This window comes from Diadema setosum, chromosome 8 (genome assembly GCF_964275005.1).
Source record: "Diadema setosum chromosome 8, eeDiaSeto1, whole genome shotgun sequence".
Taxonomy (NCBI): Eukaryota; Metazoa; Echinodermata; class Echinoidea; order Diadematoida; family Diadematidae; genus Diadema; species Diadema setosum.
This window is the reverse complement of record NC_092692.1, coordinates 22,632,911-22,648,461: the sequence shown is the minus strand read 5'-3', so window position 1 is coordinate 22,648,461 and position 15,551 is coordinate 22,632,911. Positions and strand designations below refer to the sequence as shown.

The window sequence follows — 15,551 nt, the reverse complement described above, 5'->3', positions numbered from 1 at the left end:
ATATTGGTGAAGTCAGACAAGGTCAAAGGTCAACAGGTCAATGAACATTGAAAAACACTGTAATCAAAATTGCAATGTGCGGGTGAGACATCGCTTGGCCGTTTGCCTTGTTAGAGTGAACCCTTCGTGGAATGCTCTGGTCAACACTCTTGCATTACCGTATGTTTAGCATGTGCAAATTCCCGGAAGAGTAATGCATCACGATGGTCGCAATATTAAACACAGGTACACACCAAAAACAAGGAAATGAATGAGTGCAGCCACTGGGTTCAGAGAAAATTTAACTGAAGGAGGTCAATCCTTTTTATTGCAATGGTGAAATCATATCCACAAATGTATGGAGATTTGAGCAAAATAAAGAAATATCAATGAAAGCCATTGTATTGTATCCCCCATGTGATATGCCATGTTTGATGATGCCGTGATAGAAACAGTACAGAAACTTCAATAATTATCCAATTTCATTCAATCATCGTTCCCTAAATTAAAAAGAAAATACACACAAAAAAATAACTACAGTGGGATATATTCTTCAAAAAGCAACCTCAGCAATTTATGATATGAATACATGAAATGACTTTTTTTAACTGACTACACTACTTCACTGGTACCGGTAATCAAGAATTCCCTGAGTTTACACAGAGACATTCTAGTACCACTAATGGTGTCAAACACACTGCAATATTCAGGGCCGGAGGAACGTTTTCAAAAGTGTGGGGGCCCACTTCCAGCTCATATCTCCCCTTCCATATCCAGGTTTCTTCAGCTGACAAGCAAAAAAAAAAAATAAATAAATAAATAAACAAATAAAAAATAAGGTCTTCAGTGGAAAAACATAACCTTACCGCGTTCACACTTCAAGATCTCTATTTATCTATATTTAGTGCCACTTACGTACTTCCGGGTTAAAAAAAAGTGTGAGGGCCCAAAGTGATGACACCTTATGTATTCCTCTGTATGGTGCACAAAAAGTGTGGGGGCCCGAGCCCCAACGGCCCCCACGGTTCCGCCGGCCATGATATTATATATGTAGGTTGAAAGACTCTTTAATAGACTGCAGCAAGACTTGTGAAAGACATAAAAATATATAAGGATAGTTTTTGTTTTCATAAAATCCTAAAATTGTAGTTAATACTTATGACTGACACAGATGAAACTCTTTAGACAACTCAGAGTCTAGTGTGACATTCAATAAGAAGTCATTGGTTTCTATATTTGTTAAAAAGTTGCCATGGTTTCTTTGTGTTTCTAAAATTGTATGTCACACATGCAGAACTGATTGCACAAAGCTGTGCCCACAAGGATTTCAGTGCTACAAACTTTATTCCTGTTTTTTACTCATCACCATCCATGTCACACATTTAATGTGCAAGGAATAGTTTATCAAAAATTGTGCAGTGTTACACCTAATATTATTTCTTTGTTCAACAACCATTGTTACATAGTAAACAATGTGACATGCAATGCCTAGACTGTTACCTAGAATAAGCAGGAAAAACAAGGCACAGATAAAAGACATAAGTCACAGTACCATAGGAAGATATTACAAATTGCATTATGAAGATAAACATAATTAGTATTGTAGTCTCCGCTTAATTGGGTAGTGTCTGGTAGAGCATTTAATTCTTACCCGATGAAGTAAAGCCTATTAATTCATTCACAACAACACAGATACCACATACTAATCACACACCTCTCTGCATCAGACACACTGAACGGTATGTCACTTACAGCAAATGCTGTACAACAAATTCTGCTGTGTCCCTGTGAGTTTTATGTCGACAGTAAGTTTGCTTTCAATTCAAGACCTGAAGTCTTTATGGAGTTAGTTTATTCTTCATTTTTCCCCGAGAGCTAGCCATACCTCATAGGCACATGTATAGTGATTAGTGTGTCACTGTGTGTGTGCGAGTGTGTTGGTAGTGTGGGTGTGTCGTGCTGGTGCCGTTTATAAACGCCATAATGCGTCTACTTGTACCAGTGATACATGTATGGCAAATCGATCATACACTGCATATTTAACATGTTAAAAAGTTAAGCCAAGCTTTTTGTCAACTTTCAGCACTTCACAGTTTCTTCAAAATTTATATTTACACAAATTCTAAAGGCTTTCTGCAGAAAACTATGGAAATAGATGAGGTTAATCTGGAAAATTCCTACCTGTTTATTTGGAATGCTTACCTGATTATCTGGTAAATATAACGTGCATCAGGAATTGTTTTTCAAGGAAGAGAGTACTGTAATACAGAAGTACATTGTATACTCCACAATTACAGATACATCACCACAAAAGGTCAAGATTGTCTGCATACATGAACAAAGTATTTGTTACACATGATTCCAAGGCATATAATTATTTCTATCTGAAAGACACAATTTTCTCTCATGTTTCTGTTCTCTTCCTCTCTTCCCCTCCTGCCATGTATGACTGTTCCTAAACTACGCACTATTCAATGGCTGGCGAGGAACAGTCTTTCTCAGTGTGGGAGGTGAGTAATGAAGAAAAAAGACCATGAAAAGAGGCCTACATAGATGTATGATGAAAACCATACAGCTGTACAATCAATCTTGCAAGGATCATAACCATTTGGACCAAGAATGGAGTATCATCATTTGACAAGATCTTATCTGACTACTGGTGATTTGTGTGTGTGTGTGTGTTTTCTTTTTTTTTTATGCACAATCACATTTGTAGAGTTTAAACAAATGGTCTAATGCAAGACTTCAGTTACTTGGTCATCATGACATCAGCATGCCATCATACAACAGACTATGAGAGACTGTTCACTGAAAATGAAGTGGATATGACTTTCTTGCAACATGTACAATCTTGCACAGTTTGCTTTCCCTGACCCATTTCTTTAGTCCTTTCTATACATCATGAATGGGACACTGAATGTTGCAAGAGGGTCAGTCTTCATCCCATCAAATCAACTCTAGCAATGGAGTGGTAGAACCTGTCAGGTGGGGGCTTGTCTACCATGGAGCAGAGATGGATGGCATCGACAGCCTGCATACCAAAGTAACAATCAAGGAATTCCCTGTTGAGGTCGGAGGAAAAAACTGGGTGACCACTTGCCTCTTCTCTGGGCATTTTTAAGATGGTGAGATGCGGCACAAACTCCTCACGTGTTCCAGCTAGGCTAAGACCTGCTGACTGCAGTGATTTCCTTAAAAATCTTGTCATTTTTTCAAGGGCTGCATCTGCTTGAGGTGGACTGTAAATGATGCGCTCATGAAATGCAGCTAATCCCTCAAACCGTAGCATGGTGATAGGAAGAAGCATTGATGCCAGCTCATGCTGGATAGATTTTAGGACTGAAAGGGCAGTGCTGACTTGGGCTTCTGTGGCCAGCTGCAGTGTGCACAGTGTGATATGGAGGTGAGCTGGAGACATCAGATATGAAGACAAAAGTGGATCCATGCCACTCATGTGCTTCTGAACATCCTTCACTTTACTAATTATATCCTCATCTGTTATGTGCATGGCTATGAAGTAGTTGGGTCGAGACTTGTTCACACGCTTCTTTGGATGCCTCCTATGAATGTTGGCATCATTTTTGTCAGTTCTCATCGTGCTATCATCTCCATCATAATCATTTTGAATTTCAAAGTCAAACATGTCATCAGTGTCCTTCTCATCCCCTTCCTCCTCAGAAGAATTCTCCTTGGCAAACCTTTCTACAACGTCCACAATGGTAATGGAACTCCCTAGTGACCCGAAAACATTGTCAAGTCGCTTTGTTTTGTCCCAAACCACCTCATCCTTATACTTAAAGTACTGGATACGGTGACGTGGAATTGCAAGAGTATGGTAATCCACTGATGCAATGTCCTCCCAAGAAAACATGGAGAATGGCTGCTCTACAACACCTATGAAGCGGTCAAGGTAGCCCACCACAAAGTGCTCTGGGTTCAACTGCTTGTCCCACTGAATGCGTGAGATGACATCAGATGCTGTCTTCATGGGTGGCTTCTTAGTCTGCCGTCCAGACTTCTCTCCATCATCTGCAGATTGCTTAGCTCTGCCACTCTTTTTTTCATTCTTCTTTGGTCTATCCTCTGAAGCTGCTTCACACACTGGATTACTTGTGGTGCTTGCTTCTGGCTGTGTTACTAGAAACAGATGGGGAGAAATTGTGCAAGTGTCAAGTTATGGTGTATAAGATAGACAAAACTGTAGTCACCATATCAGAGCAAGCAAAGTGATGAAGCTTTGAAGATTTAAAGAGATTGTATTGTTTGTTAAAGGTAAATTCATGCCTTTGATGTGCAAAGAAAAAGCACTTGGTATCCTTCTCTCAAACAAGTTTCATGAAAATTGAAACAATTTTTTTTTTTTTTAATTTCAAGTGTCATATGTCAAGAAATAGAGATAAAATGTAGCAACCACATACACTCATGAGAAAAGGTGATGTTACAACCTACCAAGTCTCACATTTACCCACACACAAATCTCTACTTTGTATCCAGAACAGTATTTTTTTTCTTTAAATTCATGTATGATTTGAGAATGAAATCAATAAAGATCAAGGGGGAAAAGTTTTTTTTTTTGTGTGTGTGTGTATGTGTGTGTGTGTTTTTCCTTATTGTAGTAACAAGCAATTATCACATTTGGAGCAATAGGATTGCTGCTAATCTTAAGACAATGAATATGATTTTTTTTTCTTTGTGGATAAATCAGTGGAAGAGCTGTGGTAATAACATCATTACCACCATCAATTTGTATATTGTGGTGGCAACAACTAAAATATTTGAAAATGTAAGAAACTTTAGAATTCTGTATATCACTGTACAGTATTGCTGTTGTTTGATATACACATCACTCCTTTTCTTCTGATGTAGTGTTGTATAACAAGTACTCATCCTATCAGCTAGATCACACTAAGCATCAAAATGTGTTGATCAATCTGTACTGTACTCGTATTGAACACAAGATACTACTAAACTTTTTCAAGTATCTTCTGTAAATTGTGACACATTGAGATACTGATCAAAACCTAATACTGACCTGTGCTGTGACTACGTTTTTACCTTTGATATAGGACCCTTAACCTTTGACACATCAACTCAAGACTCTTATCCAAACAATCTGTTTGATGTGGCCAGGTACAGCTTTGTCACCCTCCTACACATGGTTTCTCTTCTTCTTCTTCTTTTTCTTCATCTTTTTTTTTTTCAGTCAATTGGGCTGATAAAATGCATTTCCACAGCATACCTTGAAATTGTCTTCAGCAACATCAGTACCCCTGAAACACAGCCACCATATACTACATCTCCCCTGATAACCTTATGATAAAAACATGTCCTTTATGAGTATGGTTCTGCAGCCTTACCTTGTACTTCTTCCTGAAGATTCTGGAGCCAGTCTTTAGCTGCTTCTACTAGACCAAAGAGAAGAGGCATACCCATACTCTGCTTGGCCACCTGGTACAGGTGGACCAGGAGCTCAGCCACACTTGTCTGTGGAAGGGAGTCCGGGACTGCCACCAATTCAATCCGTGGACAGATCTCTGGGTATGATGCTGTGTGGGTACAGGATATGTGAGACTATAAGCAGTGGTCTTCCTACACATACATTCATGTCTACAAAAAGTCTTGAAAAAATTGTTGGAGTGAGTTGGCGTGATAACTAATCAAGTAAGTTATATGTACATTACAATATTTGTTTATACATGTATACACATGTAGGCCATCCTTTTTTACAAGGGACAATAATGACTTATATTCTGTATGACACAGCAAAGCAATGATACACACTGTTCCATATTGTTCCAGAACTGAAGATATTTGAAACTAATGACTTATAAGGGCAAATTCTTTAGTTGTAGCTAAAGTCATTCAAAAATAATTTGACAGTAGAGCAAATTCATGGCTGTCAAAGCAAGCTTTTAATAATTATAACAAGAGAAAATATAATCTTTTTGTTTGGATATACCGAGACGATATTTCCAAGTCTGATCTGCACTCCCACTCAAGAATTGCAGATAGACAGCACACTAACAGACAATCCTTTCCACCAAAACCTGATTTGACTTACAGAATATATCTTATCACATACTACCAGTTCCACAGCATTTACTACGGGCCATCATACACCGTTTACTACAGGCCACAGGTACTACATGTATGTAGGCCTACAGGACACGGGCAAGACACACATGCTCCCTCAGCATATGGCTTTTGCACTGCATGCACTTCGAAAATGTTCGAATTTTGATACATATTTTACCCCATATCATTGGTATTCAAAAATTAACAACATACAGGTACAAAATATATGCATTGTAGCCTGCTGCCACCATTACTGTTTTGCTGGTCATCTTGTCATGTTTACAAGGTACCAGCTTTAACAAGGTAAAATCTACAGTCCCAGTAACCTTGCAATATAAAGGTTTCCCTGTATTCATGTAAGGTACACCAGTGAGCAATCTGAAAGACACTGATTTAATAACAAATGTCTTTTCCTCAGCATTTTGACCAATTTCACTGCTATGAGAACTACAGTATCTCTTCAAAGCCTGAGAACAGTGTTCCAGGGTCAACTACATGACATGTCACAGCTTTTACAATATTACCAATTCAGTACAGCTGTCTAATGATGACCTACCTGGCAATGCAAAGGATAATCCAAGCATTATGTCAGCAGGTCTGATTGTCACCTGACAGACATAGTTAGATCTAAGATCTTCATCAAGGTTTGGTCCCCTGACGATGCTGAACTCTCCTTCCCCAGGGTATATAGCCTCCAGAGCTTCCAGCTCCCCATTCACTTCTTCTGACAAGGTTTTGTTGCATTCAGGACCCTCCATTCTCTTGCCTAGACACAGTAGATCAGAGATGGTAGATCTATGGTAAAAATCACTTTGTCAAGTTTGTGAATTACACTTTACATTTGTCAAATTGCTTACTTGTAGTTTCATGCATTGAATTTTGCATAGCTTTGCACCTGTAATGACAAATAAAGTACCGTCCACTATGCTTTTCTCGAAACCTGAACATTGCTACTGCCGACATGCATGCTACTGTGACAATGTCATAAATATAGGATTTAAAAAAAAATAGGAGGATAAGCTAGCTCCACTGGGATTCTAATATATGTCATTCATGGCAAAATAAAGCTATGATTTCCATTAAACCTATGGTGGCAATAACAGCAGAAATTGCATAGGAGCATAGGAGTCTAGCTGCACATGATGCATGTTTGCTGATAGTACAGTAGCGCATGCCTGGGGCTGGACAAGAGCTTGGTTTACACAAGGCCATGTTGGGGCTACATGCAGATCTTCAAAATTCCACAGCAGACACCAACTCTTGCATATGGGAAATTTGGGTTGCTGTGAACACTATTGTGTGACTTTTATAGTCTTCATGAGTTTTGGACAGACGAGCTGGGCCATTCTCCGATAAAGCGTGCAAAACTGCGATTTTCGTGTCGCCAGCATGTTTATACAGTTTAAATCGATATTTTGTCCCTCAGAAATCAATTTTTTAGCTTAAATTCATCTGAGAGGTCGGACCTGTAAAATGAATACCAATAAAGCTATTGGGACGTCCGGGATAATATCAAAAATACGATCCGAAGTTTGATGTAACCCTAAAAACCCCATGTCGCCAGGACAGGAAGTGTTCATATAACAAGTTGTTACTTGTTAACATATCATTCAGATCAAATCTTTTGTATCTCATTACATTGCCCCTCGAGTGCCTGAATGAAAAATAATATTACATAACAATATGATGTTTTGATATTTTTCTAAGAGATAATTTATATCATGTCGCCAAATCGCAGTCAGATACGTTAACCTTTTTTCAGACTCTTGAGAGAAGATCAAAGAAATGCCGCATGGCAGTGTAATTTCATGTGTTAAACAAAGTCAACCTAATGCATACATGGAACCATGATCTATTCATTGAATCTCTTGTTACAAAATAAATATACTGATCCGAAGCCGCGGAAGCCTCATGTTACGATAAGCTGACATCAGATACGTTACTTAAACTTTGATTCATTTTAGAAAAAAGTATGCTGTAAATAAAAACGAAGCTCAGATACTTTTGAATACTTAAGGCAATGATTAATCACACAACAATTTTTTTTAAAGAAAATGAATATTTTAGTAAATAATAGTATGAGAACGGTAACGGCACGTCAGATACGTTACCATCAAAAGTGTCAGATACGTTACCAACAAAATAAAAGGTTATCCGCGCCGCGCTTTTGCGCGCGGATTGAACCGGTTTACAACGGGCTCTCTTGTTATGACTTGCTAAAAGGATAGTTCTAAGAGGAATTAGGAGTTTATTTGAAGAAAATCGGTTTTGCAGTGGCCGATATGTCCAATATAAAGTAAAAGAATAAGTTTCAAACAAAATGTGGTGGCTCATCTCCTTTTATTTGGACATCTTTCTTGTACTTTATTTGGACATCTCAGTCACTTCGGGGCCGTTTTCATGAAGTAGATACTTAATTCTTCAGAGTTATAAGTGGATTTCGATTATCTTGCAAAAGGTTAAAACCTATGCTCATCAAAACCAGAAATGTACTATCACTTATTGTGGCACTTACAAAAAGTGCCATTAGACATGTTACAAATTCTTTTTCTTTCTGCTTTGTTGTGTTTGTGTGTGTGCCTGTGTGCGTGTTATGTTCCACAATAACATAGAAAGACTTTAGAGGCTGAGTTTTGGTACCCACTTTTTTTTTTCAACTTCACAGCAAACGCAACTACATGAACGGTCTACCTTTCATTATTACCTTTCATTATAATGTTGCATCTTATTTACATAAAATGGGGTTAATACTATGGTTAAAGTCAAGATCACTCCCTTCGTTGCAGGTTTATGTTCTGAAAATATCGATAGGATTTGATGTCTAACAATTTCTAACGTTTTGCATCAGGTTTTTGAATAATATGTTTGAGTGATTGGGGTTTGATGTAAATTGGTAGTTTATTATGTCAATAAACATAAATACTTTGTCAGATACGTTACCATCGCTTATTGGTTCTTCAGACCTAATTTATTACAGACAGGAACAAAGGAATTTGAATTAATATTTATCACTTGCTTATATCTTTTCCAATTTCATTCTTACCGTCTGCCTTGTATCATAATAACAAAATTTCGGAACTGTTTATCAGAAAAGAAGCATTGTGGAATTGTGCCTGCTTGACTCGTATTTTGCGTACATCTCAAAGTTTTATTGAAGAATGATCTAATCTTCTATCGATGACGAGAACATTTTTTTTTAACGTTTAGAAGTGCGGTGTTTTAACGAAAATAATCATATTGTGATGTTCTTACAAGTTAAAATGAATATATTGGCATGATTGGTGTTGGGTTTAAAATTGTATACTAACGGAACGTCTGATGCGTCAGATACGTTACCATACACCGTTCTTCTTTCGATCCGAAATGTATTTAATCTGACAGAGATGTTACCTGGCATTTGCTATTTATGAGAGGTATAATACTCGTTCATAAAATTGCATACATAATCAATGAGATTATTGTTGTAATTCACATGCAGGTAAAAAGTTAGATTAGGGAAACATATTTCAAGCCGAAATATGTACATGTTCTTGATTTTTATTTAGCCTTCATTTTATAGATTACGATCATTCTTATTACAGATTATATCAAAGCTGACTCCAAAATGTTTTCACGATGCTTGTAGATGTTTAAGCTTATAGTTTTACATTATCATTGCCATTTTAAAGCAAGAAATAAGCAGACAATCAACAGTTTTGTGATGCTACCTCTGGTAACGTATCTGATATTTGGTTTTAATAATAAATGCAAAAAAATGACTCTACGTTTGGAAATGTTTCTAGGAAAAGTATGGGCTCTCAAAAATCACCCATTGATTGTTTTGTATTCCTAAGGGATTGAAGTTTCTGAAATGATGAAAACTAAATGAAATCTCTGATGTTGATTTTTTGTCATTTCTACAACGGTAATTGCACGCTTTATCGGAGAATGGCCCAGCTATGTGGTCAGATACTGAGATAGTGGCATTAGCTGTGCAAGATACAGAAGGGTGCATAATCAGGCTTTAGTATCTGTAACTTGAATGAAGCTCCGGTTACTCAGGTACATCGCTAGCAGATTGATTGGGTGAGAATAGCACTTGCACAACATACAGCAACAACATAGACTGAAAGATCAGTCTTTATTTATATTTGGGGATATATGTTCCGCAGAGACTACGTCTGGCTCCACGGAATCCCTCTCCTGCATGGCTACATAGACTGAAGGATCTCATACATGATACTGTACGCTGTTCATAGGGCCGGGATGCTCTAGCACGGAAACCAATGTGATTGGCTAACACATGCATTCGCGGGAATGCATTGGTTTCCGCGCTGGTGATCAGTTACATTGTATCACTGTTTATTATAGTGTGTAATTAGCATGTTGGAAAGCTGGTAGCCGTGTCTTTTTCCATGAAAATTCCATCCAAATCTTTGATGGTTCAGGTGATGGTAAGCGTACCACTGTTTCCTACCAAATGTTGATTTTACTATTCAAATATAAACTGCGAACTACTAGGACTGTTATCAAGGAGGGTGATGGTATCCATTATTGGTTAACTATAGAGTACAAAGCATTCCCCACAGTGTTGTCTACGACAGGCTTCCAATTCTATATGTCTCGAAAAAAAGATATTGTTTTAAAACTCCTCAGCATTGACAAATTTTCCCATCTATGCTAGCCCGACCAGACGCTGTTACTATGCTGTGTCGCTACGTATCTACGTACAGCGACTGGGCCGTGTACAGTTTCATCTAGATGCATGACACTACCCGATTATGCAGAGACTACTGCACTGTTCTGTACACACGAGAAGGATGAATAAATGAGAATGACCACCAATGATCTAATGAGTCCTTAAGTTTGGAGCGTCTAATTCTGAATTCCACTGATGGCTTAAATATTAAAGAGGCAACCATGATGCAGTGCCATAATTTTCTTTTCCATAACTAATCTGGGATTATGAAACAGACTACTTTATACATGTGTTTGGAGCATACTAGTAACATAGACCTATCATTTTAGCCTGAACAGCTCAGACGCTGTGTGAAGCACAACTAGACTAGATCTATTTATACAGCGACTGGGCTGAGCTGTGTATAGTTAATATCATTTCAAGGAAGATAATACAATCATGACAATGTACGATACTATTACTGCCAGTAGTCTACATTTGTCATAAATTAAATTAGTATGCAGTAACGTTACTCTTCCACTATTGCACTAACTGCGACCGGGGAGGTGGGAACCTCCCTGCTGCGACCGACCAGCCCCACGGTATAACTGGGCAACTTACAAGGAGCGCCCCGGGCTGGGGCGGGGTTACTCTTCCACTTACTGCGACCAGCCCCATACGCATATGGGGCTGCTGGTCGCAGTTACTCTTCCACTTACCCAAGCTTGACAATTTGTAGACTTCGTCGGACTGCCTTAATGCTGAGACTGGACGTTTAACATCCGTCGATCCACGCTTTTCTTCTTGATCTTCTGCTTTTGCCCGACTCTAGACACTTTTTAATACCAGCAAATGTTAGGTTTATATTTAGTCAGTGATGGCACTTTCGTCGTATTGTGTGTACGGTAAACATAATACCGTATACTGCAGTGCACGGGATTGCGGGCAATTGCGCAATTGTATACCATACTCACACATACGATTCACTACTGGACCAGATAGTCTAGTTTCCAGACCCCTTCCCAACTTCCACAAAATTCCACAAAATACGCCTTCGCGGCCTTTTAGACTCTGACGGGTACGGTCGAAGAGATAAACGAAAATGTATTTTTGCCTAGTTTTGTTATTATTTTAGATGGTGACATCCATTCGCGTAGTTGTACACATTATAACCATAAACTTAGTAAAAGTGCCGGTTTGCGGCACAGAACTCTTTATTCTGTGGTTTGCGGCCGCATAAAGGTTTTTCCACTCTGAAACGCAAACTTTCTTGTCTTTGTACAAGAACAGCGTGGAGCTTGGCAAGTTGTAAAAAAAGATTAACTACGTTTACCGTAAAGGACAAGTTCACCTTCATTAACATAAGGATTGAGAGAATGTAGCAATATTAGTAGAACACATCATTGAAAGTTTGAGGAAAATCGGACAATCCGTTCAAAAGTTATGAATTTTTGAAGTTTTTGTACAGTCACCGCTGGATGAGAAGACTACTGCAGTGTATGATGTCACATGCGTACAAGTGGGTACAACAATATAGCGAAAATATAAAGAGAATTTCACAAAACTTCATCTTTTGAAAAAAAGTACACAGTCCCTTGACTCGTTACTGACATATATGTTATGGGTAATATTATTCCCATTGCCTTTAGAAAGAGGCAGTCAAGTGCTCTTTTATTATGCGAAAAAAAGTGAAAATATGTTGAAGTTTCTTTACATTTTCTTTATACTGTTGTACTCATATGACATCATGAGCTTTAGTAGTCTCCTCATCCAGCGGTTCCAACACAAAAATTTTAAAAATTCATAACTTTTGCATCGATTGTCCAATTTTCCTCAACCCTTCACTGATGTGTTCTACTAATATTGCTGCATTCTCTCAATCCTTATGTTAATGAAGTGAAATTGTCCTTTTTAATTCCCCTATATTGAACTGGTGGCGGGCTTCCCGTATATTGAACCATTGGTTCAATATGCAGGACAGTGTTACACAACGGCTAAATTATCATCTGATGCCATGGTCCTATATGGACTATGGCATCACAACCCAAATTCAGACACAGAATTCAAAGCCCTTTTAGTCTAATAATTTTACTAAGACTCTAGTCTCATAAGTAGTCTAGATCTAACATTAACAATTTGTTAGTCTAAGTACAACAGGGCTGCCAACTCTCACTCACTGAGAGTGAGACTCACTCATTTTGGTCCTTTCTCACTCTAAAACTTTATTTCATTTGCATGCACTTCTATTGATCTCACTCATTTTGACTCCTAAAATATAACATTGGCCTATGGGATTCTCATTCTCAACTAGTTTCCAATGTTGGCAGCCCTGAAGTATAAGTGGCCCAGCAGATCAAATGGATAGACAAGGCCTAACAATAACAGAGCTAGAACACGGATGACGGATTAAAAAAAAAAACACAAAAAAAACAAAAAAAAAACAGAGACCACTTACCCAATCGTCCCATGTTGATAAAATTACAGGATTTGAACAAGGCAAATCAAAGCCTACGGTACATTTTTATTTTGTTTATTTTTTCATTCTTTTTTAATATCTTATATCTTTTTATATCTTATGCCTAAATATAAAAGCCTACTTAAGTCTTAGGTGTAGATCTAGCAGTTTTATTCGTTTGTGGGAAATTGTATCAAAATAATAAGAACCTACAGGCCCTATGGAACAGTGAAATTGTACTTAGAACTTTTCTTTTACAGTATCAAATGGGCCTGTACATCCTGAAGTTACATTATACTATAGGCCTTTTTTATTCTGGCCATTAAAATATGACCCGCTAGTCACTCACTTATAATGGTATAAAAAGCAGCCAGATGTAGGTCTACGAGTACCAAAGTGTGTGGGGACGCTTGCAATGAAACAATAATTTCTATTATTTAAAATAAATTAGTCTACCAGGGTGTATGTGAATGTGTGTGCATGTTTATTGCATGTTACTTTCCTATCGTACAATTCCTCTCCTTCCGTCTGTTGTAAACAAAATCATCATGCCGCTGGCAGAAGGCCGTTAACGCACTTTCCTGCCGCTGGCAGAAGAGGTTAAGCCTACAATGTATGTGCATTCCCACGTGGTAACGCCCTTCTGCCAGCGGCGCGGGGAAGTGCGTCAACGCCCTTCTGCCAGCGGAACGACGAATATGTTTATCTGTTTTGTTTCGGAAAATGTTTCTTGTTTTATTGTATTGTAATCTTCGTCAATATGTGCAAATCATTGTCTTCTTGTTGAGTAATTTCAATTCCCTTTTTAAGATATTTCTCATTTGTAAAGAGGTGAAATGCATTGTTCTCAGTATACAAATCATATTTCCAAGAACTCAGAGTCTGTAACGAATTCTTAATTAATTAAATTTGAAAAGAACTCATTTAATATTCTATGGATTCTAAATTTGTTTTTGATGAATTCTAACTCATTCTGTCAACTGTTACATTATATTTTTGGTCGAAGGACCCATGATATGTGATTAATGTAGCCCTAATTTTGTTGGTAGAGTATCTGTGATTGTTAAACACCCTGTTTCAGTTATCTGGAGTTAAAGCATTTCAATTCTGGCCTTAAAAGTGGCATGAGTTAGAAATTACTGACAGAAGCACAAACGGTCAGAGTAAGCCAAACATTGCAAATATTAAAATTTTCAGGTAGTGGTTCTTTTTCCAGATGAAACAAAAATCCAGCATTAGTGCTTTAAAATAGTTCTAAAATGTGAGTTAGGGATAGAAACAACTACTGTAAAAATATGAAACAGTAAAATCGAAATTGTTAAATATACAAAATGTGAACAATAGTTATGATAAGAATGTTTCCAGACTAAACCGTCTACGGTTACGGTTTATTTATGTTAATTCCTATAGGCAGCCTATCAGGCCTACAATAATATTGGGCAGAATATTCAGTCATAACGGGGGGGGGGGGGGGTCCTCATGCCTATGATTTAATGCACTAGCAAAAATAGCAATAAACCAGACTCATCTAACTAAAGTAATCCATTGAATCATCTGTTGATTTTTTTTTTTTACTTCAACCCCCACCAGGGAGGTGGGATGAGCTAGCACATCCCTGATAGGACCAGGGAGGTGAGAGGAAAACCTCCCTGATAGGACCTTCTCTCCATTTGGAGCCGCAGCAAGATGGGGCCCTATAAACACTCAAATTCTCCCGCTTTGAAGCAAAATACGATTATCACACTCAATCTCTCTCTCTCACACACACACACACACACACACACACACACACACACACACACACAGCTGTGTGTCTCCCTTTAAGCTCTCCAGAGTCCCGACCAACTTCTAGAAGTTGTCACGATGTAATGTTCAACAATAAGGTTAATTTTATGATCAGAGAGCAAATCATGTTATACTATAGTAACCCTTGTGAAAGGGCCCCCGGGACCTGCATGCATGGCCATGCAGGGCCCGGTGGGGCGTCGTGCTTCGCGCTCGTAATGAGCACGCTCATTTTTGTCAACATCGTTCGGGTGATCAGAATCTCATGTCTCCCTGCAGGGAGTCTTGGCAGGTGAATATCCATCAGTTTTAAGAGATGCTTGAGGATGGAGTCTCTCTTCTTTTTTTTATTCTCTGATTTTATCAATCTAGTTGTTCCTTTGTTTAAAGAAAATAAATCTTTGACTCCTGCTATAGGGCCTATATTCTGAGCAATATGACTGTAGATTCAGTGCTTGATTAACAACCCAAAGTAATGGCTCCACAGGCTATAATTATTATGGACAGGCCTTATCAATGGGAGAGTTGTGGGGTGACGACATCGAAACCTTACCCACGGTTACGATCAACGATCTCCCCTTCAGGATTAAATGCTATAAC

The 15,551-nt window shown here is 38.2% G+C and overlaps 1 protein-coding gene across 1 annotated transcript; it reads right to left on the bottom strand.

Moving 5' to 3' along the window:
* Positions 1 to 268: 268 nt before the first annotated feature.
* Positions 269 to 11,566, bottom strand: LOC140231485 (leukocyte receptor cluster member 9-like). Its single transcript, XM_072311617.1, has 4 exons — positions 11,431 to 11,566; positions 6,611 to 6,820; positions 5,337 to 5,525; positions 269 to 4,116 (listed from the first exon to the last, which is right to left on the bottom strand). Exons 2-4 carry the CDS (start codon positions 6,810 to 6,812, stop codon positions 2,918 to 2,920), a joined length of 1,590 nt encoding a protein of 529 aa, XP_072167718.1. The 5' UTR covers positions 6,813 to 6,820; positions 11,431 to 11,566; the 3' UTR covers positions 269 to 2,917.
* Positions 11,567 to 15,551: the final 3,985 nt, after the last annotated feature.